Source organism: Pyxicephalus adspersus, chromosome 5 (assembly GCF_032062135.1).
Source record: "Pyxicephalus adspersus chromosome 5, UCB_Pads_2.0, whole genome shotgun sequence".
Taxonomy (NCBI): Eukaryota; Metazoa; Chordata; class Amphibia; order Anura; family Pyxicephalidae; genus Pyxicephalus; species Pyxicephalus adspersus.
Genome location: NC_092862.1, coordinates 9,685,616 through 9,711,726, shown reverse-complemented (window position 1 = coordinate 9,711,726; position 26,111 = coordinate 9,685,616). Strand labels below are relative to the sequence as shown.

Sequence of the window (26,111 nt, the reverse complement as noted above, 5' to 3'; positions counted from 1 at the left end):
GGGAGGGATTATACTGTTAATAGAGTTACTATATAAATGGTATGCCAGAAATGCCAGTGACCTTAATAAATCTTGTGCACTTAGCCTCTGCTGGCTGTTATATTAGCAGTGTAATCAGTTATTCATGTGGGCTACAGAACACCTAACCCAATGGGAGGAAGCATTCTGTAGTCCTAACACACTTTCTTTCCTAGCTCTGATATAGTATGGTGGTAAGATTTGTACGATTTAAAACTTTCAGGATAATCAGATGAGAATAAAGGAACCAATTCTGAAAAAAACTAAAGTTGTCACCACATCCAAGCTATAATTTTATTATATTTTTGTTGGGTTTATATAGTTTGTTTATTAGCCAAACGTTTCTGTATTGGATAGGATAAGCAAGGTTCTAGGTTTTTATTGCTGTCTATGTTTCCTTGGGGAGAATTTTGTTAACTTCATGTACCAAAGACAATCAAATCTTTCCAGTATAAGTATAAGAAATCTCTTAGAAAGTTCTCTCCATTGAAAGATTACCCCTAAATTTCATGTACAAATGACAATCATAAACCTTTGGATGTCTCATCACTTTCTGTCAAAATTACTCTTAGGAACACTGAATAGGTTCTCTTACAAAAACTTCGGGCTCCCCTACAGCTCAACTTTGAGGAGTCAGCTCCAGATCCAGTAGCTGTACAGATTTGATAATAATGACCCAGGGCAAAACTTTCAGAGGGTCTAAGGGTGAAGGGATGTAAATTTAATTACAGAAATATGGCCCAACTTCCAAATAGTTATGGCAAATGCCAAAAGCCAGGAAGATACAGAATAAACATAATGACTAGATATCTACAACAAAAAATACACTATCCTTCCTCTGAATATCATAGATGGGTGCCAACCCCAATGAGTACAAAGATATGAAAAAGTAGAGAAGAAGAGGCTGGGTTTTTTGATGGCAAATTTTATTATATTATTAGTAAAAATTAGGTAAATCATTTACCAATTTGTATGTAACATAAGTGAAACAGCTTGGTCACTCCCATTAAAAACATCATGGGAGATAAGACAATGTGTCTATACAGAAGATTCCCTGATCAATAAATCTCAAAAGATATGTAGGTATAACTTAAATACTACATTTCAAAACATTAAAATAAGAAGATTCTGGCACTGTTAGGAGGCGATTATCTGGCCATCGATCCCGTGCAATTAGCTGTCTGTCCTCTGCTTTGCAGCCTGCAGCATCCCCAGGTTTCCTTTAGCCGTGAATGTTATCTCAGCATCCCCTGCACTATGACTGTGTGTAGCTGGAGATTTAGGAGTATGAGCGCATTAGTTCTTGCCTTGATCCTGCTCTGCCATTGGCTACTGGTCCTTTAAAGCTTTTCAGGCACCACTTGCCTGTTGTAGTGTTAGCTAGTTTTATGTGCTGGAGGAAATACACTTTCACCAGTGAAGCTGGGTGATCCAACAAACCTGGGATGCATCTGGTCCAGGATTCAAAGCATTTGCTATCAAATAGCAAATGACATTCAATAAATTAATTCCAGGTTTGCTTGATCACCTAGCTTCACTGGTGAAAGTGTATTCTCTCCAGCCTTGGAGAGCTTTAATAAATCAGGACCAATATCTTTGGACATAAAACCCAGTCAGAAGAGGAAGGTCAGGTTATGACGGCTGAATGTCTCCACTCCTTGCCTGAAACAGGACGTAATGCAATTTTCTATGTTTATAAATGTATTTGTGGCCACACAAAAATAGAGTTTGCTTAGAGGCTTTAATACAGTGGAAAATAAAGTCTGAAGGTCATGCAGAAGGCAGTCTCAATTAATAACTTACTAAAATAAAATGAACGTGTCAGGGATTATGTAAGCAAAGCAAAGGAGCTAGCTTCTGCTTTGACCGAAATGTGAGGACAGCAGAATAATAACGGATAACCCCTGTGTTTAAATTACAATTGAAAATTAAAGGTTGAACATTTATTAAAGACCAAATAAACCTAAAATTGGTATTTCAGTTGGACCAGTCATTGGCAAGTTCATAGAGCGATCTGGAATTTTCGTCCAAAAAGGCAAACGATATCCAATGATACCATATGATGATATCTAGTTTTCCCAAAAGCTTCTCTATGATAAAGAAGGAAACAAAAAAACTGCAACAGAATAGTGCCTTAATATTTAGATTATAAACATAAATTATCTTAAGTAGGTAAAACAATTTCATGTTAGTTTGTTTAACTGGGTTTTCTGCCTTACCTAAAAGTGTGCCCAAGATTCATTTTGTATTGTTTTCAGGTTGTTGGGGTAGTTTGGACTGTATGGAAATAAAGAATGCCCAGTCCTACAGCTTTGAACTGTGGAAATGGACGATTGATGTACCTTAAAGGAGCTACAGGCTGTGTCTAAGTAAACCTATTCTGTTTGTTCATTGTATAGGACTCCCATAATCGAGAACTAAGATGGTTAGGGATTACACTTTGTAGAGGTGCCTGGACAAAATCTCAAACCTTTAATTCCCGGGGTTCCAAATTCCAGACCCTTGCAATTTCCTGGCACTTCTAACTTTTTGACAGCCTATATTACACAAACAAAAATACTGTAGTTCCCAGTGTGCAGAAGACAATGATTCAGACTTTATATCAGCCCCCCCCATATATTATTGCCCCACAGTGAATCCCAACATTGATGGTAAACTTATACCGAAAACATTACCAGTCTAAAACACTAAGTACTTGAACATAACTGGCTTGAACGTATGGATCAATGCACAAAAAACAATCCTTCATATTTAAAGTATGAATATGATAGCTGAAAAGCTGAAAGATAGAGAAGCAGGAAGGCAATAAACTGCTTGTGGAGCCCAACTTGTCCAATTTGCTCTGCATACTCCAGTGCAGCTGCACGGGCCGCTATGGCTTTTATTACACCCCAGCCCTGCAGCTCCTTCAGTGTCTTCTGCAATGTATGGCATTCTTCATTCTTCATATTTATCTATATATCTGTCTGCCTGTCATCTTCATGCATACAGTACCTGGCCATGCAAAATATTGCCCCATCCCAGGCATGTGGGTCAAGGTGGAGGCAAAACTGTTTTCTCAAAGGCCAAGCACATGAATGACAGGAACATGGACTGTATACAATGAATGAGTGCCCAGTCTCGAGTCTCTATGACTTTGAATTGTGGAAATGGACGATTGTCTGTGACCTGTACCTTCTTTACCTTACATTGATCAAATTGATAAGAAGGAGGAAGGTCTTTCCTTTTTAAATGTGACTGAGCATCTTGTTTAAATATCAACATATCGGTAAATTAGAGTTAAATTCATTAGATTGCCTGTGATCTTTCATTACTCATTCATCTCTAATGGCCACTTCTCCAAAGAAAGGTCAGTAACAACTATTTGAAACTGAAATAAAAAGGGCAAAAACACAGAGAGAAATTGGAAACAAAGAAAAACACCCTATGTTTCCAAGTCCTATGACATGTCTCATCATTCGGTTCAGAGATTCCACGACAATGTGTTCCACCATGCATGGCTAAGAGCTACTCCTCATATTCTGTACAGGTAATTGTGTTACTGTCTGCTTGTCCATTGTATTATATGACAGTCTCATGTTACAAAGGGGTTACGCACCAATTTGTCTGCAGTGATAGGCGGCCAGGAATTCATTTCTGCTCAGCATGTAAAAGAAAAAAAAAATCGACCTTCGCTGTATTCTCATGTTATTGATCTAATTCAAGAAATCATTTGCAAGCGTTTTTCAAGATTAATGTTAAGCACTGATGTGTCTCATATCTCATAATCTTCCACATACATTTACTAATTTCTATTTATCTATCTACATGTCTGTCTACCTATCTGCATCTTCATATACTGTGGTGTTTGAAAGTGTGTGAAGCCTTTAAAGTTTTCTATATTTTTATTTAAATGTGACCTAAAATACTAGTTATAAAAGTAGATGAATAAAACTTAGTAAAAAAAGTAAAAGAAAAATTATTATTCGGAAAAAAAATATTCAATGTACTGTCTATCTATCTACTTATCTATCTACCATTCTATCTATCTATCTATCTATCTATCTATCTATCTATCTATCTATCTATCTATCTATCATCTAGGCTGGTTCTCCTAGCAGTTAACCCTTTCAGAAAGCTTCTTATACCTTCTAAACTTTTATCTGGACAACCTTTTCTATTATCTCAACTTTCTTTACTTTCCTTCTTCGGTCCTCATCCATTCTTCCACTCCTTTTGCATGCATCTTCCACTACCACTGGTTTTCATGCACACCTTGACACTGTTATCTATCTATCTATCTATCTATCTATCTATCTATCTATCTATCTCTATCTATCTATCTATCTATCTATCTATCTCATATCTATCTCTCCTTCCTCCTCCTTCTCCTTCCTCTCCTGTTTGTACTATATCCTTTTCCTCTTCCTCTATCATTGGTTTTGGTGCATTATTCTCCTAATCTCTTTTTTTACTCTCTTTATTCCCTTCTTCTTCCACTTTCAACCATTCTTCGTTTCCCATTTATACCATATCCTCATCCTCCATCATTGGTTTTGGTGCACACCTTGACATTGTAATACTATCCATCTATTTAACTTAACTTTATCTTCTTCATGTCTATCTATCTATCTATCTATCTATCTATCTATCTATCTATCTATCTATCTATCTATCTATCTCTCTATCTATCTATCTATCTATCTATCTATCTATCTATCTATCTATCTCTCTATCTATCCCTCTATCTATCTATCTTTCTATCTATTTTTCCAAACAATTATAGAATGTATTGGTTATTTCACCTTAAGCTAGAAGGAGTAACCTCGTTTGGGTTTTAGATAACTGGGTCGCCTGGGTGCCTATAAATGGCAGGCCATATTCCGAACACTCTTTACAACAAGGGGAGCTACTTGGGTGAATAACGACCCTTCTTCAGTTTTTAGAAACATTTTTCAGACAGATGTGATTATTATGCTACTCTTTGTCAATGGTTCTGCATTCCATCATAGATGACACAATGACTCCTGTAGAGGACATGATCCTGGAAAGGGATATATCATCTTCCCTGTGCTTGGCGAGGTGCAATGCAGCCGGTCTCTCCCAAGCAGCACAATGATGTATAATGCACAACCGAGTCAAATGACCGTATCGCAAACAAGTCAGTCATCTGTTTAATGAGCATCTGCCGTGTCTAAGGTGTCACAGGAAGAGAAGCTGCCACGGTATTGTACCGGTGACACATGGCAACGACTTGACAAATGAACATGACAGCAAAGAATATCATCTGGGAGCGAACAAAATAACATTTCTTCACCTTACTGACCTTTGTGGGAGTTTAAAGCTAAACCCCAGACAGATATAAAAAACACACATAATTGCAGCTCTGCATTTAGTGACACATCATTGCAAATGCATTAGAACTGCAAGCACAGTAAGTACCTAAATTTGACCTGGCATCGGCTTCTTGGAAGGGGTTTTACAGCAGAAAAGGAACAAGAGAGGGAGAATCAGCACAAGGAACCAGTAAGGTGAGATAGAGAGTGAATGTGCCAACACTGGACACAAAGCTAAGCCTATTGGTCTGCTGGTTTTCCTTTTACTGCCCAATCACAGGATGGAGGAGGGACTAGACCCAGAAGTGTTACTTGACTGCAACAGAGAAAAGTCAGGTCGCTTGCCATACCACACAACACTGTGCTGTGGGACAAAGATGTGTAAATCTCAGAATTGGATGGACAGAAGCACAACTCTTTTAACAGGTGAAAAAGCTCACTTGTTTTTGCTCACATATTTCATCTATGTATTTAGTGATTTACTCTGATTTCTGCTTTAAAACTTATATAGCATTGCAATCTCATGTTACCGGTCTACTGGTCCATGGGGTTCTCCCACTGGACTGATAATTTGTGCAGACTGGTGTAGAACTATGTTGTTGTGCATTGGAGCATGGGAATACCTGAATGCATATCATTAATTCCATTTTTGGGGAGTTTAAACTGATTATGGCCCAAAGCAGGGATGTAAAACTCAAATACACATTGGGCCAAAATTAAAAACTTAGACAAAGTCGTGGGCCAAACTTAAAACTGAAATAGCACCGCTACTACAATTCCCTGCGTCAAGAAAACAGTCCAATGCAGAGCTTAATGTTATGAGTGGCTGGATCTCTCTCTTCACTTCAATAGCACCGCTACTACAATTCCCTGCGTCTATAAAACAGTCCAATGCAGGGACACACATAGGCAGAGAGGCCGCTGGTCTATAGACTCGAGTGATGCCGCTACTACAATTCCCGGCATTACTTGCGTCTATAAAACAGTCCAATGTGGGGCCACGCATAGGCAGAGAGCCCGATGGTCTATAGACATGAGTGATTACCGGAATTGTAGTAGCGGCGCTATTTCAATGCAGTGGTGGGCCAGGTGCAATTCATATTTAGGATTCCATTTTGCCAAAAAAAAGAACGTTGCAGGCCAGATTTGACCCATGTGCCAAAGTTTGACACCCCTGACCTAAAGGGTTCCTATTACATGGAAAAATTCTGACACAAAATTCCAAAAATGTAGCAACAATCAATAAGAAAATATCAATAAAAGCAATATTCTATCATTTTAATACTTGAAAATTATTGTATAGTTTTAGCTTTCACAATATGTAACATACACTGCAGCTTTCTATAACAATATATGATGACATGACTAGGTCTACAATAATAAAAGTGGAAAGTAGTGAGATGGTGGGAGGGATGGACAAGGGATGGCAAACTATCTATAGATTACTTTTATAAACATAATAACCATATTACAAATCACAAGCATTAGTAACCCATAAATATAAAGAATGCAGAATTCTATAACACCATTTATGAAAAGCAGGTGCTTCATTTTGAACATGTACATATGTATCTTTTTGATCTGTCAACATGAAGAAATAAAGAATAAAATGAAAATGGTTATTTTAATCCACCCCTTGGCCTGATTCCAGTATGAAATAATGTACAATTATATATACAGTATATATTATATATAATAATAAGGTTTTTGTCCTTTGAAAATAAAATTCCAGCTGGCCATAATGACAAACACAAATTATGATTTAGCCATCGAAACATTTAGAATTAAAGGGTAACTGGACTCACATGAGCTAGGCGATCAAACCTCGCAAAGAGTTCATTCAACATTCGGACTAATTCTTGCGCAGATAAGGTTGTGGATAAGTTGGTGAATCCTTTCACATCTGCAAAAAGAATGCTACAAAGAAAGAAAAAATATGATTAATATATAGCTTATTAGTACATTACAAAGAAGACATGACAATAAGACAAAAAATATACATTATTATTATTGTTATATTATTATTGTTATTATTATATGTTATTATATTATTGTATTATATAATTATATATTATATATTGTATAATGAAAAAATTGCTAATTGATCTAAACTCCATCCACACCTAAACAAATGACTACAAAATTGCAAAAGAAAAACCCAACTATCATATCAACCTACTCAGCGGGCTTGATTTATTAAGGATCTTCCAAGATTGGAGAAGATAAACTATCAAGAAAGAACCTGGGTGATCAACCAAACTTGGAATGAAATTGGTTCAGGATTGAAAACAATTGCAAACTAAAAGCAAATGATTTTTGTGAAATCCATTCTCAGCTTGAAGGATCACCAAAGTGCTCCCATGATAATCTATCTTCTGTCTTGAAGGCTTTAATACACCAGAGAGAGAGAGAGGGGGAGAGAGAGAGAAAGAGAGAGAGAGAGAGAGAGAGAGAGTGAGATATTAGAGCAGAGCACTGGGGCTTTGGAGGTGGGGTATAGAACCTGGGGCTTAGCTGAGTGTGATGGCTAAACCATTATGTTAGGATAGTGTTGAAGGTCAGGGATTAGGGGTTCAGGTAAAGTTGTAGGCTTAATTTTAAGTTGGGGAGATAAAGTGCTGGGGATCTTAACCTTCCGTATTTTTATGTCAAAAGCGGTACACTGTTTTGCAAGGAAATTTGTTGTTTAATAATTTAGGCTAGTAATTCTTAGGAATATCTCCCGGGTTTGACTACCTATATTTACAAAAACACAATGGCAATAAAATGTTAAATCAGGCCATTCCTCAAGATACATCTACATAACTGGGTGCAGTTGAGCAGTAGTGATACTAGGAACCCAAATGCAAAATAAAATATTATTATTTTCAACAATTCCATTTTTTCTATCAGTTGAGCACACTTTCTTATTCACATTTTCAGCTTGTTTAATCAACTAATGGAAAGGGGTTCAACTATACCATGCTACCCATTGGAATTTCCATCTATGTATCTAATTTACCAGGACTATATTCTGAATTATCACTCTGCAAGTGATGTTTCATAAGATCTGCCAACTTCAGCCACCCAACCAAAATTGGGACCCAAATGATGTGTTAGCAAGAGTACTGCCCATATCTGTCCATTTCTGTATTAATATTCATCTATCTAATAATCCTCCATCATTGGTTTTGGCGCACATTGTAATACTATCTATCTATTTAAATATTTTCTTCATGTATATCTATCTATCTATATGTAACTCTATGGCACTGATTTATTAAAGTTCTCCAAGGCTAGAGAGAATACACTTTCTTCGGTGAACCCAGGTGATCCAGCAAATCTGGAATGGATCTGGTCCAGGATTTCAAACATTTGCTAAAAACAGGAAATTACTTTTATGAAATCCATTCCAGGTTGGCTGGATCACCCAGGTTCACTGATGAAAGTGTATCCTCTCCAGCCTTGGAGAGCTTTAAAAAATCAGGCCCTATACCTCTATACATATCTATAAATGTATTTATGTAGTCTGTGTATTTGTCTAATATAGAGAGATCTTGTAAAGTTTTTATTATTTATTATCCCCCATTCTTGGTATGTATAATGACAGTTGTGCGGTACACATTCACCATGTAATAACGAGGCTGATTTGGACATCATTACATCTCGCCATGGGATAGCTAGGGCTGCATTAAATAAATTCTGGGACCGATCCACATATTTATTGGAGTGTGCAGATGGAATAATTATTTTTGTTATGAAACCAACACTAGTGCGCATCCAACACATTGGATCAAATATTGATTTATAGATTTTTATAATGCACACACTGACTTCAATAACCAAAAAAAAAAAGCTGAAATCCAACCACTGCACATGTGACTTCACAATTATATTGGATTTCTATGGAGCTGTCATGTCTGAATCTTCTTTCTCCTGGATATTCTGTGTAATAAATATATAACATATGTTGAGTAGGGAACGTAAGCCTGTGAAGGTTCATTCTCATCTTTTTCATGCTGAAGTGCTTTGACATATTCCAAGCACAGATTTAAGAAATACAAATGAATGTGGTTATATATTCATGAAAAATAAATTGTATTTACGGCTCCATTCACATTTCTCCTTGTTAAAGTGGACCTATATTTCAATCTTTTTTTTATTGTACAGTAATTACGTTTCTCATGTAATCCATTGATATGGGTATTTAATCATTTCTATATATTTTTCTTGTGGCCCCTAATTTTTTCAAGGGCTGGTACCGTATACTTTCGCATCAATATGGAGCAGTTTGAGCTGGGAGTTTGTTTGCGTCAGTACCCCACCTTCCCTAATGGTTGTGATTCTTGCATTGTTTTAAATTCATTGCACAAATGTCTCCTATCATACACCAGCACGGTTAAGGAGTGCAGCGGGTTGATATAGCAGTGTAATGAGCCATGTCTTGGCGCTGACACCAGTACTAAAGAAATGGGAACAAATTTGCAGTATTAAAGGTTGCATCAGTGCAAGTCATATCCATTGTTGGGTAAGGGTGGCATTGGCATCTGACATCAAAAAAGAAAAAAATAATAGAAAACAGGAATCCAGATTGGTCAATATTAATTCATTTTATGGTATAGGGAAAGTGAGCGTGAAGCCATAAAGATAGGGAGAGGACATTTTTATTTTTAAATGGGTCTTTTTTATGCATTTTTTTGTTCTTCAAAAAAATTTGCAATCAAAAATGTTTCATATTGCAGAAGGGATAGGGGATGTAAAATAATAAATCACACTTACCTGCCTGATCATTGTATTCTTTTAGAAAAAATGCTAAGTTGAAAATGCTCATTGTACAAAGTCGGAATTTGGTGGGTATCCTGGCATACCATGAACTCAGGGAGTTACGCCATCCTGGCCTTGCCAAACATGATGGCCAAAGACCAGGAGCAGGATAAAGGGAAGAAAGAAGATGGCAACACCCCTGACTAAACCCGGTAGGTGAATGTATTTAAAAACTGTGATCAAGCAGGTTGGGTTATTCCATTGCACAAATGGCCTTTCTGCAATAAAAGACCAGCCTTGTATTTATATTTTTTTAAAAAAGAGTTTAATTCTGCTTTGGGAACCATAATGCTAATGAAAAAAAAAATTCACCTTATTTTGAGACACATGACATAGCATGTGCATTAACCTACATTCACCAAGGTACAGATGAAGAATCTGATTTGTCTTTGCATAAACTTTAATGATTTAATATGGCGGGGTAGGAATACCACCAGCAAACCTCATATAATAAGTCCTATAAACAAAAGCTGATTTCCGATTGGACAGTAGAACGTTACTGCAATTTTCATGTTGCCCTTTTCTTTTAACAAGCTTTGCTGTTTCAACGAGCCGGGAAAGAGTTAAAGAGAGCTGTAATCACAATCTATAAAAATAGACTGTTATTTCATGTGCGCCTCTTTCCAATAACTGAAAGAAGAAGGCCCAATCCTTTTACATTCCCATCTGTTTCTGCACCAGCCAGGAGAGCATAAAAATAGCCTGTTTTCTGCGGCTGGGACTTAACTGTAAAATCAAGCAGCTTATCCGCAACATATATAATGCCGCTTTACAGTGCATCTTCCAGAGCAGGAAGTCTGCCTGTGGCAATGACGGCTCTATAGGATAAATGGTGTGACGCATCTGGTACAATAGGTGTTAAAAGGGAACTCTGTTTCACCGCAAACTATAAAGTAGTGCTGTCAGTTTTTATTACAGTTTGGGGGATAAAATTTAACATTTGTTATTAGAAGCCAATAAATATTTAATACAAATTATTAAATATTGTATGATCCCCAGACCTGGATATCTCACCGAAGAATGGTAAACCCAAAGTGCAGTGAATGGCTATTGATCTGGTAAATGATGGAGAGCATGTGCTTCTCCTCAAAACACTAAATGCCTGGCTGTCTCAGGTTTCAGTACTTACTAAAAGCAATGTAAATATGTAAAATAAGCATTGCTTGAGACAAATGGTTGTGCTCATCGCTGGTGATATTATGTATAGAGATCCCCAGTTATTCACTCCTATGGGGTGCCACTAGCTTGTCCTCTTCTCTGCATAGAAAAGAATGGCCCTGAGTCTACATTCATATTACATTCATCTGTCCCAGGAACTATTCACAAACGATTATTCTAGCGACAGTTCTCTGACATCTATAGCAAGTTTGTACACGGCTTAATTTAATCATTTTGAAGACCCATGCAGCTGGTAAAGTCAGAATTCCTAACTAGTATACCAGTCCCAGGTCAGTGAAGCTTTTCAATCATTATAACAACCAGGCAATGTTTTTATAGCTCAGCAATGGCAGCTTGTATATTTTGGCAGTTCCTTTTAATGTAAAATGCCCCCTTGCTTCATCAGGGGACGTAGAGAAACAAGGATGAAAATGACTCAAAGCTAGAATGTTGGAAAATAGCTCAACAACAGAAGCTCCTATAGGTTTCCTTTGAGGTCCACTTAGATCAGCAATGTGTTAACAAGCAGGGCCACCTGTGCATGTCAAGAAAGCATGATGCAGCATACATACAACAATAGTGTATTTAAAATGGATGGCTCTCCAATGTTTGTTACGTGTAGTAACGCATGCAAACTGGAAGACGTAGCCAACGATGGGTCACTGTGCAGAATGGACTTGAAGCCCCTCTGCTAAACTGATTTGGGGCCAGTGGGGGTTTCTGTGGGCTGAGGTGGGTCCGGGGAACTCTTGCAGTAGCACCTCCCCATGCCCGCCCTGGGCATACGTTACCATACACAAAGATCTAAATTGTTCATTACAGTAAAAAAATTTTTATCGGAGAAGTACAAGCTGACCTCTTCCCAAAAAAAATGGTGGCTGTTCAATAGAGAATCAAGTGACTGAAACCAGAAGATAAGTATGTTAACAAAGCAGTCCCTTTAAAGACCCAGGCTGAACATTATTTTAAAATGATTTCCAGAAACACTTTGCTGCTAAATTGCTGCACCTCCTCCCATCACACACTAGTCTTCTGAGGGTTGCAAATTGCTGTAAATGTGTTCATTCAATTGGAATATTAATGATATTTGAGCTTTACAAGCTTGTCTTTGATCAATATTAACTTGAAAAGTACAGAAGCACAGAGAGGAATAAATTCTTTAATGTAGAAAAAAGATTGTATGGTATTTGGACAGTTCAGAAACCCAAGGACATTGAGAGAGACAAAGCCACAGTCACGAATGGCCGGCTAATAAGGCAGGTGACCCCATTCCAAATTCACAGGATGGAATCTATACTGAAAGATATTTGTAGGCTGTCATTGTCCATCTGCTTCCGAAATTTTAAAATGATTGGCTGTTCCAAAAACAAACAGGTAGGTCAAAAAATCATCCATAATCTGATACACACAAGCTGCTTTGAAGCTGATTTTGTGGTTGTTTGATCATTTCAGTCTATTCTTTCACACACATTTATAATATTTGGTTACTTTTTTGTCTTTCTTTGATAGAAAATTCCTAAAATTCCAAATAAATTTGATTAATTGTATGACATGATGTGAACTTTTGAATGAGTTTGTCTGCATACCCAATCAGAAACCCCAAAATTAGTTGCTTGGCGTTGGTCAACTACTGTTTCCTTTCAGATTCAAAATTGGATTAGAAATGCAAATACACCTAAATATTCTGGACCCTACAAAGTACTGAAGCCACAAGGTTAGCAAGACACCCAAACAAGTCATGTTCTCACTTAGATAACTTGGCAATCAGGCTTCAGGGTTTTGTTTAGGATGCCAAAAAAAGTATGAGAAGTAATTATAAAATCTGAGTTAGTGATATTATTTCCTGGGATTTTCTAAATGCAAGGAAATGGAACAGAAGGTGAGGCTCAGGAGAGAAAGATAAGAGCTGTCACCAGTCCCTACACCGCAAGACATAACATATTGGAACCTGCTGATTCCTAACTGTAACATAGTAACCTGAGTCATCGGAGGATTCCATTATCCACCATTATAATTAATGTAGCACACCTGGGAGAAGTACAGTGACAGACTGGAATGACTAGAGATATAATCTTTGTAAAATATCATCACAACGAAATCTGTTCAGCTCTTCTGCAAAGTATCTATCTGATCTAGTCCTTGCATGATTCCTTCCAATGGTCCCTATTGGTCAAACTATTTATCCTCCAATATATCTATAAGTATTTATTACAATATTCATCTATAGTATCTATCTATCTTGATCTGATCCTTGCATAATCCTGTCTTTTGATTCCTATCAGCCAGTCTATTATTCTATATATCTATCAGTATCTATTACAATATCAATATCCTATCCGATTCAATCCATGCATAATCCTGTCCTATGCTTCCTATATATCTAGTTTTTCAAATTTACATCTACAGCAGCCTTTCTGGACCTTGATAAAGTGGGAGAACCTCCTAAATAAATTTCAGGTCTTTAGGGAACCCCTGCTATAATTATATATTATATATACTATATTCACAGCTTTTAGATACAAATCAAAGAAAATACTTGAAACACTTCAGGGAACTTTCAGTAAACTGTACAGAGACAAACTGGCCCAACACTAGCAGGCACCATCAAATGGAGGGCAAACAGCCACAAAGAACCTGTAGCAACATCTGAATGGTTCCACAAAACCAGCCTTTCTAAACTTTTTTAACCTGGGGGAACCTTTGCAATACCTTCCAGGTCCTCAGGGAACCCCGGCATATAATTATTATATCCACAGCTCACAGTATATTAGTGTGGTGGTCAATGGGAAGAATTCTTCTTACATTGCTGGCCATTGGGAAGAATGTCACCCTTACAGATAATGCCAAGATCATTGGTGTCAGCTAAACTGACCTGACAGTCACAAACTGCTCAATGCTCAAGGACCCCCTTGCAACCTTTGGAGGACCCCTAGTGATCCACAGAACCCTGGTTGAGAAACACTAAACTACAACATTTATCTACCTGATCCAATCCTTGCATAATCCATTCTAGTGGTTCCTATATATATATATATATATCGATCAATCTGTATTTATCTATTACAATATTCATTTACAGCTTTACTTACATTTACATCTATATATTTATTTACTTTATCTGTCTATATGTGTTGCTGACCCAGTCATAGACTATCAATCCATACTTTAGAAATTTATGAAACCCAAACTAAGTAAATCTCTTGGGCCCCCTTCCCCTATGTCTGAGAATTTCAGCATTGCAAATGTCAAGCTCTTTTTATTGGGGTCGATCCCCCTCCTACCCTACACACATATGTGTATGTGACGGGGTAGGGGGTGTTTTAATAAAAGTAGCCTTGGGAATTCCTATGTTATATTTGATATTTACCTACCTAAAATGTTAACAAGAACTTAATATAAAGGCAATGAATACTAAAAAAAAGTCTGCATTAGAAGCGTCTGTTAGTGGCATGAGCCGGTACTCTGTCTTACCTGACATTTTCATAGCGATGAATGTAAATCTTGTGAAACTGGTGCTGCAGATGTTCATCTTCTACATTGGTCATGTCGTTGATCATTTCAAGTACAACAAATCGAGGTAATACGGAGAGGACAAGCCTTTCCTGTAAGACACAACAAAGACATTACAAAATTAAAGTACTGAAAGTCAGGGGCAATTCATCATTTTGCATGGACATAATACAGATCTCTAGAGATCTACAGATCAGGCTATTTTTCTGCATTCTTACCCATTACACCCCTTACAGCCTTTGAAGCATTTCCCGTATTTTTTTAAAATTGGGGAATTTTTGTTTTTTTGGAAAAAGATAATTTGAGTGATAAGTGGTAACTAACCTTGGTGCCACAAATTGCTCATTAACCAAGGAAGCCCTAGAAACCTTTAGGGGAACCCTGGCTGAGAAACACTGCATTGCTTTATATGAGTTGGCAGATCATTTGGTTGTCGATGTCACCATGAGTGGAGTGATTTTATTGAAACTTTCAATTTTACCCACTGAGTCAAAATTTGTTTCAAATTATTATAAAGATGTGCATTTCAATTGAGGGCCATTTATGGTAATATGAATTAATAATAAAATATTCTACGTATGTGTGCCTCTCACCTTTTTCTTAATTGAGTATTTGAATAATATCTCTTTAAAATTTGTTTTTTTACATTTTTTGCTGTCTGTATTTTTCTTCTAGAAAAATAAAAGTAAAACTATGCAAAATAATAGATCCAGGATGATGGATTATGGACCAGAATGCAGTTTCTTGCACATTGTGAAAAGCTGACAGGATGCAGGAAAATCAAAATAAGGAACTTAAGTAATAATATATAAGTATAACATAGGCACCAACTATGCAAAACCTAAGGGGGAATTGAAGGCAGATTCATTTTTTTCATTTTCATCCTATCTACAGTACATATGACAATACTAGTCAAGCTTTAGTTTTGGCTTTAGTTTTGGCTTTCCATTGACTTTACTTTTGCAAAAATGACATTTTGCAAAAATCTCCCAATTCGTCTTAACATTTTAGAGAAACAAAATCTCCCAATGAACTCACAATGAGTGGTCAGAGTAACAAAAATAGGAACCAGAGGTGTTCAGCAAGCATATTTCCTGAATTGAATTTCCATGCATAGCTTCCTATGTGTACAGATTGTGCTTTCTCCGATGGGTTTCCAGCAATATTCCGCAGCCATCTTCCGGAGAATGGAAGCCTGTTTATAACACAAGACTTTACACCTTCCTTCATCTTCAGTCGTTCAACAACTCAATGAGAATAATCATTGTTAGATTGCCTGGGGAAATGAGCGACCCCTGACGCTCGTGGAGTAAATGACTACAGTGAGAAGAAGCCCATTTATTTCCTGCGATGGGAATAACGTCACTGGGAAGTAAGGTGATAGCAGGAAAATAGGCTTCAGCAACGAGAATAAAAAATCTCTGATTTCATTGCAGCTCACCACTACAGCAGGGGATTATTATACTGCCTTGCTGCGCCATTATCCATATCCATGTGATTCATTACCCTGCATTAACCATTCAATAATGGTCGCCTGGAGCAGCATCCTGCATTCACCCAAAAATGTGCCTAATGATGCCAGGCTGAACATTGTTAAAGCTGAACTCCAGGCAAAAAGCTAAACACACAAATAAAATATGCATATAGAGGTGTCAATGGATTTGAGGATTTGGAGACCTTTTTTTGGTGCCTTCCTTTACTAATATTACAGGTGAGCAAATGATATTACTAATATTTATGATGAGCAAATGAGAATCACTTGATCACTTTCATGTCAACATGTTCCCTGTACTGTAGCACAAAAAATTGACTTCTTGTGCTGCTTCTTGATTCTCAACTCTACTGGTGCTAGGTCAGATTTAGGGTATTTGCATTACATGTTCAAAAATATATATTACATATATGCCTTCATGCAACATTTCACAGTTCTCGTTGAACTTTTGGCCCCACCCTGCACATGAAAGAGACTTCACTCACTGCTGCACCAGTGTAGTTTTCATGTCTCTTTCTTCCAGGACCATGTGTTTAGAGAGGGTTTGTCTTCCCAATGGGGACACACAGCAATAAAACGTGTGCCGGGGAAAAAGCACCAAAAGCAGACAAAAGTCTAAAAGTCCCCATTACATGTCCTACACATTTCCTCTTTCATCAGGGCCAGGTACTGTTGAACAAAGGTCCTGATTTAATAAAGCTCCCCAAGGCTGGAGAAAATACACTTTCATCAGTGAACCTGGGTGATCCAGGAAACGTGGAATAGATTTCCTAAAAGTCATTTGCTATTAAATAGCAAATGTTTTCAATTCTGGACCAGATCCATTTCAAGTTTGCGGAATCACCCAGCTTCACTGGTGAAAGTGTATTCTCTCCAGCCTTGGAAAGCTTTAATAAATTAGGGCCATAGTGTCAACTAAAAGAATTCAGAGGAATCCTGAGGGCTAATTAGGATGATCACTCAATATGCTGATTCAATTTTTAAATGGTTTGATTTTAAATGACATAAATTCTAATAAAACAAAATCTGGACTTGACACATCATGCTTCTGGCGCTTCCCTCCTTGAGTAAAGAGCTGACCTTTGGACACCGCACAGGGGAGAGCCAACTGAGAATTATCATTTCTTTAAAGTTTAGGTGAATATATATATATATATATATATATATATATATATATAAATATATATATATATATAGAGAGAGAGAGAGAGAGATTCTACTTCTATGATTGGTTTAACTATTTGAGAACTACCTGTATCACCCCCCCACTGCTTCCACAACTGTTGAATTTATACTTTGTTATTTCACAATGTATATGGTTAAAATGTTTACCTGGAACTATATCTTCTTCATTTTTTTGCTGCAAGAGATTCTGTGATCCAAACCTTTGTCTTACTTTCAGATAACTTGATAAGGGTTCCTAACTTTGGGTTATGTTGTCTTTTTTTTCACTAGGATCTGGAAGGGTTTAGGCATGTCCCCAATAGTATATAGGGACCCAGAAGAGTTTAGGTAAGTTCCATGAAGTTAACTAGGAACCAGAAGGGTTTAGGCAGTCCTGGCAGTCTATTGGGACCTGGAGAAGTTAAGGAATGTTCCTGATTATCCATTTTGAGGTATTTAGGTATGTTCCTGGAAGTCCATTGGGACCTAGAGGAGGTTAGGTATATTCTTGGACATCCAATGAGACCCAGAGGGACAATTTAGGATTGTCTCTGGCAGTGTCCTGGGACACATATGAATTTAGGTATGTTCCTTGACATCTATAAGGACCTAGATTAATTTAAACATGTCCCTGGTAGTCTACTGGGACACATGGCATCTAAGGTATATTCCTGAATGTCCACTATCAACCAGAGTGATTTAGGAATATCCCCGGCAGTACAATGGTACCCATAGGCATTTAGGTAGGTTCTTCGACATTTACTAGGACATGTCCCCAGCAGTACATTGGGACTAGGAGGAGTTTAGGTATGTTTTTAGATGTCCACTAGGACCCAAAGGGATCTAGGATAGCTTTTGACAGTCTACTGGAACCCACTAGGAGGTATTTTTCCCCAGCAGTCCAAATATACAGAAGCTCAGGTATGTCCCTGCTGGCAGCCTCCTGGGACCCAGAAAGGTTTAGGTATGTTGCTGGATGTGCACTGGGGGTCTACACAGTTTTAGGCAAATCCCTGGAAGTCCAAGTAAAGAAGAGTTTGGTCCTGTCTATAGCTGTCTGGTGAAGATAAGGTCCCTGGCAGTTTGGAAACAGAGGCGTTTCCTCTGGTCCCTGGAACTTCCACTCATGACCCTGACAGTACTCCCACAGAAGTTTCCCAGTGTCCCCAGCAGTCTGGAAACAGAGATGTCTACTCATGTGCCTGCGCAGCCCATAAAAGTTTAGGCATGTCCATGGCAGTTGCACACCTCCACTTTTACCTCCTCCATAGTGTTGAGGAGGCAGTTTAAGGGTAAGTACGTGGGATTCTACAAGTTCATTCCTTTAGTCAGAAGCTGCGCAACGCAGTTACCTCTTGGAAATTGTGAGAGAAGCGGACACTCTCCGCACATCCAGGCTTTTTTTGGCTCCTTCGTGTGTTCTATAAATGCCATCACCATAGCAATCCCAGGAGACCCGTCTCCATAGAAACACCTGTGATTTGGAAGGGGCTTACTGGGGGCACACAACGCTCTCTTGTTGGCATGGCAGCTTTCATGAGCCGTCAAGATTTATTATATTTAAAATGAGAAGCAAACAAAAAGAAAAGATATTATTTCATGCCTGGGAGCCCACTCTTGTGTCTTCTATGGGTGCGCTGTAAGAATAAGGCTATGAGAAAGAAAAAGTTCAAAAACTTTTTTCCATATATGAATCAACTGAACAATTAAAGTGTAAAAAGTTTACATGCAACCGTGCATAGTAGAGTTCTGTGTTAAAGGGAACCGGTCATGACAAACTTTTTTATATTTGTGAAGGGCAGAAGTTCTGGAGTCGTGTTATTGAAGGACAAAACTGCTCCTTCATATATATATGTATGTGAATGAGTGTTACTGCCAGGATTGCTTGGTAAAATTTAAAGAAAAAAAAATCTAATGCAGCCACCTCATCATAGGTATTGTAATTTGCAAAATATATTATTTCTCTTTTTATGGATACATTTAAAAAAATCTTGACAAATCTAAAACATTGTTATACAGTAAATGATCTTTTAATTATAATAATATTATCAAATAGTATTTATATAGCACCAACATATTAAGTAGAACTGTACATTAAATAGGGGTTGCAATTGACAAATAGACACACACAGGAGGAGGAGTGGACCCTGCCCCAAAGAGCTTACAATCTAAGAGTTGGGGAAGCAGCATAATAGGAGGAGGGATATGGAATGGCGGGCGAGTAGTGAGGGTACTTTTTCTTGTACTTTCATCAAAGGGGTCTGCTAATAAAGGTTTTCACCTAACATTCATATAATGTTTATTGGATTCACATAAGATTCGATTAGAAAAAGATTGAATACAATTTTACTTAAAATCCATACATTTTCTAATAGAATCCAAATTGAAAATGTGTGAATTTTGGGTAAAGGTTGAGCAAATTGTGGGTGAAAAGATTCATAAATACCCCCTTAAGAAATGTCCAATAGGGAGAAGTACATTTAGCTTGCTTTTTTTAAGAAGAATTCTTCAGGTTGTGGATATGTGCTGTTGCTAACTTTTTTCCGAGGGTAAATGACCCAAACTTGTTTGGCGCTGCAGTTACCTTACTAGAAATTCAGGTAATCTCTTGGCAAAACAAGTTATAATTCTGTAAAGGATATTCACCTAGCTTAGTGAATGTAGTGAAAATTTTCTTTGCAAAAAATATCCAATCATGTGCCAGGAAATATAAAAGAACAGGATTTTTCTTGCATGTGATTGGTGATTACAGGTTATATTTGTCGTTTTTAAATTATATTCTTACTCAACCTCCTAATAACCCAAAATTTACCCCAATCAGCCCTAAACAGCCTTTTTTTCCCCTTCTAAATTTAGCCATTACTTTTCTGCTGATTTGTCTTTTCCATTTCCATGTTTTGGGGACATAATAAATGCAATAATAAAATGCTTGAAACTAAAAAACAAAAATTCTGAATAGCTTCAGCAAGCTAAAAAACACATTTTAGTATAACTTAAACTTCAGAAATTTGACATAACTTTTTATGATGGTTAAAGCTTATTTGTTAAATTCTAACATAATAGGACAAAAAAAACACTTTTTTTTTTTATTTTATATACAACATTTTTTTTAATAACTTTGGCAAGTAGTAATTAGTAATTATTATCAAATACATGGATTAGATGAAATTGCTCTGGTCCATTACTGATATACAGATACAAAGCCCTGTGTTTTTCCCTAGTCTCAGAAACAATCAGAAACACTCTGGGCTCCATGTCTGAGGAAAAAAACATCAAATCAGTCTATTATGTACTCCTCTGGGGTGTACATCTCTGAAGGACTGCCCGGGATTAGCTGGCAGAAGTCACATGGGATGTTCTTCATAGGACATCCCAGGAGATTCCTTGTCTCACAGCCTCTTTCTTGTTTTTTTATATCTGGCTGCATGTGATCTTTTATATTAAAATATTTAATAATATTGAAGAAATAAGCTGAATATAAATTAGAATGTATTAATATGAATAATATAATAGTTTTGCAGCAGAAACAGAAAGATAAGGTTTGTTTTATTTTATCACGTTTATTTTATCACGTTTATCAAGTTATCTTCATGTTAGACTGACCTAATACTGTATTAAAAAAACTCCACATTTTGGGGTAAGGTTTGTGCCCTTTTATTGGTACACTTTGGATGCTGGCCTATAGGGTTTTTAAAATAAATAATAGCTTTTACATATATACATTTACCGAGCTACTATTGTGATTTATGTAGATACAAGGAGAAATTTTTTAAACCATTTTTTAAAACTACCAGCAATTTGAAAAAAAAAAAATTATTCCAATTATGCATTCAAAAGATGCACCATATGTTTTTTTATAGCTGTTATAAGAACCTTCTTCTGTCTTCATATTACCAGAAGAAGGACCATCAGCCTATCAGGGAGGGGGACAAGGGTTGTAGACTAAATGGGACCCTGAGCAAATATGATGTGTGGGCCCCCAAATGCACCACATATGAGCTCCCTCCACCCCCTACCATACTGGTATTTGGGGCCATAGAGCAGGTGGGGACCCCAGGCAATTGCCCAATTTTGGACATAATGCTGTCAGTCCAACACTGGGAACCTGCAGTCAAGAGGAAGGCACTCTTCCTCCTAGAACCTACTTAAAACGTATCACAAAAAAGCTGCCATTCCTAAAAGGATGAATAAAAAAAAAAAGTCATTGCGCTCATTAGGAAGTAAAATTTAACAGAAATAAGAATCAGTGCTGTGCAATTTTCACTGCTCTGCCTCGAATACAATTATCTCATTGGTGGTAACAAACCATCACTGTCCAATCAGCAGCCTAGGGGGAGGTCAGTGACCAAAACTCTGAGGCTTAACTATAAAGCAGGAAAATGGGGTCACCAACTTTTTTTTCTTTCAGGTCATATTTAAGGATATCATTTTTTAATGACCAATATAATAAGACGAAGAACAATTTGGGATCCGGGGAGTCTCGTACCTGTCTCTGGTTCTCAGTCTCAAGTCTCAATCTGGCTTCGACGCATCTTCTGGTCTCGAGAAAGGCTTGCCGCTGAGCCCGATCTGACAGGTAGCTAATGAAGATTCCGGCTGTGTTCATACACATAAACAACACAGCTTGTGCCACAATCTGCAAAAGGAAAGAGAGAACTTAAGGTCATGTCGCTTCCAAAAAAAAACAAAAAACAAAATATGCAAATAAATATTTTCCTGTACAGAGATAATAGGAAAAATGTCATCCTATGAAAAATACACGGCTCGGAATACCATGTCAGACTTACGATTGCAATGCATTATGTTGTACATCGTGCCTGCAGGGCTTTTATCTCCCATAGAGAAATTCTGAACTGAGAATCAGTGGTGGACAAAGCCAACAGTGGGCTCCTGTGCAAAAATGACTTGGGCCTATCTCCCCTGTTGAGCAGACTCGGGCCCCTGTTGACTGAGCAGGGTCTGGGCAGTGGTACACTCCCTACGTCCACTACTGCTGGGAGGAAATGTGGCCGGTCAATTCTATCTGAAAAGGCCGGTCAAGTGGTCATATTGCTGGTCTAGAAGATAAAAAACCTCCCTAACCACTGAATGAGTGAAGATGGGAAGTTCTTCCTTTGCTAGCTACATGCTTGAATCAATCCAATGAATCCAACAGGTAACAACAATGTATACACCAGAATCCAGAAATAGCTTGTATGTCATATATGTACTTGTTCTTGCTGTCATGTCATCTGCAACTGGCAGTCTTCCTAGTTTGTTTGCACTGCAATTAGAAGTTTTTTGTCACCTCCATATGCATCAAAAATCATTCTCCTCATAATGTTGTGCTAAATTCAGCTCCATTCTAACTTGCTTTACCTCTAAGATTAAGAAACTTAGTGAGTTTAGCCTTTTATGTGATAAGGCTTTTTTTTTTAAAAAAGATTCTGTTCCTAGTACTGCTCATCTTTCTGGACCCGACCCAACCTAAGAAAGGGAAGTAGTACATTGATGAGCTCATCGCTCTGTCACTCTGATGTCTGTCATATGAGCATGCCTCTTGTCGGCACATAAACTGACTACTTGTGCTGCTTCTTCTTATCACATTCCAGACTTGCTTTACAAAGACTGCACGGTCAAAATGTATTAACCCCCCCAGCGTTCTACTTCTGTCCGTATTTTCATGCAAAAAGCGTTACATTTTTTTGCATGGAAATTTATTTTACATTGTAGACTTAAAATATAATTCATAAATCACCAAAATATGTCCAATATTTAATACATTTAATAATAAACTTTAAATAAAAAAACACAAACATCTTTAAAAAAATAAAACAATGGTGAAACTTAATATAACTGTACAGTAGCATGTATTATATATATATATATATATATATATATATATATATATATATATAAATATATATAATATAATTATTATAATTATAGAGATTATAATAATTATATAGTTATTGAAGAAATTATATCATTTATAATTTCTTTGTATTGGACTCAATACAGTTGTATTGAATCCAATACAAAATTATTTGAATTTCCCGCCGCGCCTGCAGCCCGCACCACAGTATGCACCAACGTCACTGGGAAACCCCCACGAACGTCTCTGCACATGCTGGGAGAAGATCGAAGAAGGAGGACGCCGCTGGAGGACCTGCAGGGACGAGAAGGACACCGGGGGACGCCAAAGAAACAAGGTAAGTGGGGTTTTATTGTTTTTAGCTACTCCGAGTGTGACTCAGAATTACCGCTTTTTGCATGGAAAATCCACCCCGAGTCACACTCGGGATTACTGCATGGGGAGGTAAAAATGCATTTTATTTTGTATTTAAGTACAACAAAAGGCTTCTGCATACCAGCATATACAAGTCCCATATCCAGGTACTATGTAATGCACCATCCTCATAAATAAACAAAAAACCCTCATTCATTTGTGTCTCACACACTCCCTCTTCCCGAAACTGCAATACTTTCTCATGCTACTGTAGCACAAGCAAACACATCCTAAAAGAGAGTGACAACTCTGAATTCAGAAGCAGTCATGCACTGTTTTCACCCTATCACTGGAAACTGAATAGGGGGACTACACTGGCAGGATCAACAGGCATTTGTATGACTTTCCAATGAACTAAGAGACAACTGCAGGTGCAGCTGTGCCTATAATTAAATCCTGCAGCTCATATTTGTAATGGGAGGCCATAGTTCTACTTTAATGAATACAGAGCTGCATAATTTGTGTCTTTTATATCAGCTTGGAGTTCAGCTGTAACAAGCTATATATGCGCTGTATTAGCATTACAAAGGGAGGCAATTTATAACGCAAATGGTGGAAGTTTCAGTAAGGGGATATTTGCCTTCGTCTTTAATTTGACCATTCCTGGCGGGAAATGTAATTATCATAATAATGCATGACATTTCATGGAAAGGAAAAGTCACACTGATCTTAATATCTGTGATGTAGAAATTAAAGGGCGACTCAAGGTGATTAAATCAGATGGTGGAAAAGAAAAAGTCGGCTTTATTTTGTAGATTAAATGAAGGGTGCATGTGCCATGCTTGTCATCTTCATGATCACCCAAACCAATCAGCTAAACACACATGGGACACATACATGGGGGTGTTTCACCCGATAAAAGATTTGTAATTCCCCCCATCCAGTCCTGAGATCTGGTGCACAGAGAGCAAACTTCCGTAACATATACAGGTTCCTCTTTCCTATTGGTAGTTTAATGTCATGTGTATCTGTGTCAATCAATAGGGAGGATTTGGAGGCAGAAGAGGGCGGAGCCAGGCACAATTCCAACTAAAAATGTAAGGATTTGCTTTTATATAGCCGTCTTTACTATTTGATCTTCAAAACCTTTTCAAATACAGTTTTCACTGCAGGGAATCTGCCTAGGCTTGTGGCAAATTGATTTGTTGAATTAAGTGATGTCAGGAGCGATAAGAAGGTTAAATACCCCATAGATTTCACCTGTAAATAAAAAAACATTTTGGCTACTCAAGCCAAAAATAATAAAAAGATAACCCAGCTTTTGCTGCAATATTTAGCTTCAATCCAGAGGTTCCACATGCAGTACTTCTTTCTACAGCTAGATGTCCTTAGTCTGATGGTGAGCACAATTGAAAGTGGAAATACAGCCTGGCATATCATACAGGCTGCACTTACAGGTCTTGTACCACCTGGGATTGGGCAGTAAAAGGAGAAGCAGCAGAATGATGAGATCATTTTACTATTTTATCTCCTCCTATCAAAATGTTCCTTGTTAGCAAAAAAGCACAGCTAATTGGCTCTTTGTGCTCCCCCCCAGTCTGAACCTTCCTGTACAGGAAATGCAAAAAGCGTGTATAAGGTCAACTTCAGATACATGTAATAATTTAAATGTTCTTTATTTTTCTTTCCTTTATCCTGCTGTTCCTTAAATAAGTTTTCATCTTATCCCCATGAAACCTTTCCATCCTTTTCAGAGAACTGCATCTCCTTTCGGCCTGTGGCTACAATTCATGCTCTGTGTCTGCATTTGTAGCCACCTGTGGAAAGCTGAGACTACAAGTGTAACACTTCCCACACAATGAAAGGACATGGAGTTTCTTATAGGCAGGAAGATGGTATTGCAGCCACTCTGCTTCCCTCTAGTGTTCAGCCAGAAATAGTGGCAGAAAAAGCATTAGCAAGCTCTACATATCAACTGAATAAATGAACACTTTTTTTCAAAGTCAGAACATTTAAAATTTGTATGAGTGTGTGCCTGTTGCTCTTGTGAGCCAAAAACATCCTGTGTTGCACTGTCCCAGCTATGTCTGAAAACCACCAAAGCCCTTTTTCTCTATATATGGAGAAAAAAAAGGAAGGTGTTCTGTAGTCCTGTCCAACAGTGCTTTAACCATGTTTTTTTTAAGGTTCATGTGACAAGACCTACTATAAACTGATCAGCTTGTTCATGGACCATTGTCTACATTGGCCCCCCTCATTCCCAGCATCCCTTCTGCTCTGCAGGGTTTTACATCTCATTTAATTAGGAATGTAAATGGCTGCATGGAAATGGTCATAAAGCTGAGCTTCTTCCAAATTAGATGGGACTTAAAAAAAGACTGGATTTAAAGATTTGTGCATGCAACCCCCTAGATAGCTGCAAGTCCAGGAGGAAGAGTGGTAA

General features: G+C 37.6%; 1 protein-coding gene across 2 annotated transcripts in view; it reads right to left on the bottom strand.

The window, feature by feature from the left end:
* Nucleotides 1-26,111, bottom strand: part of ADCY8 (adenylate cyclase 8) — a 168,434-nt gene that overhangs the window by 91,986 nt on the left and 50,337 nt on the right. For both annotated transcript variants that reach the window (XM_072410646.1, XM_072410647.1), the window contains exons 2-4: nucleotides 21,947-22,096; nucleotides 14,766-14,896; nucleotides 7,139-7,250 (exon numbers count right to left, since the gene is read on the bottom strand). In XM_072410646.1, the coding sequence (XP_072266747.1) occupies nucleotides 7,139-7,250; nucleotides 14,766-14,896; nucleotides 21,947-22,096 (393 nt within the window). The remainder of the gene's footprint in view (nucleotides 1-7,138; nucleotides 7,251-14,765; nucleotides 14,897-21,946; nucleotides 22,097-26,111) is intronic.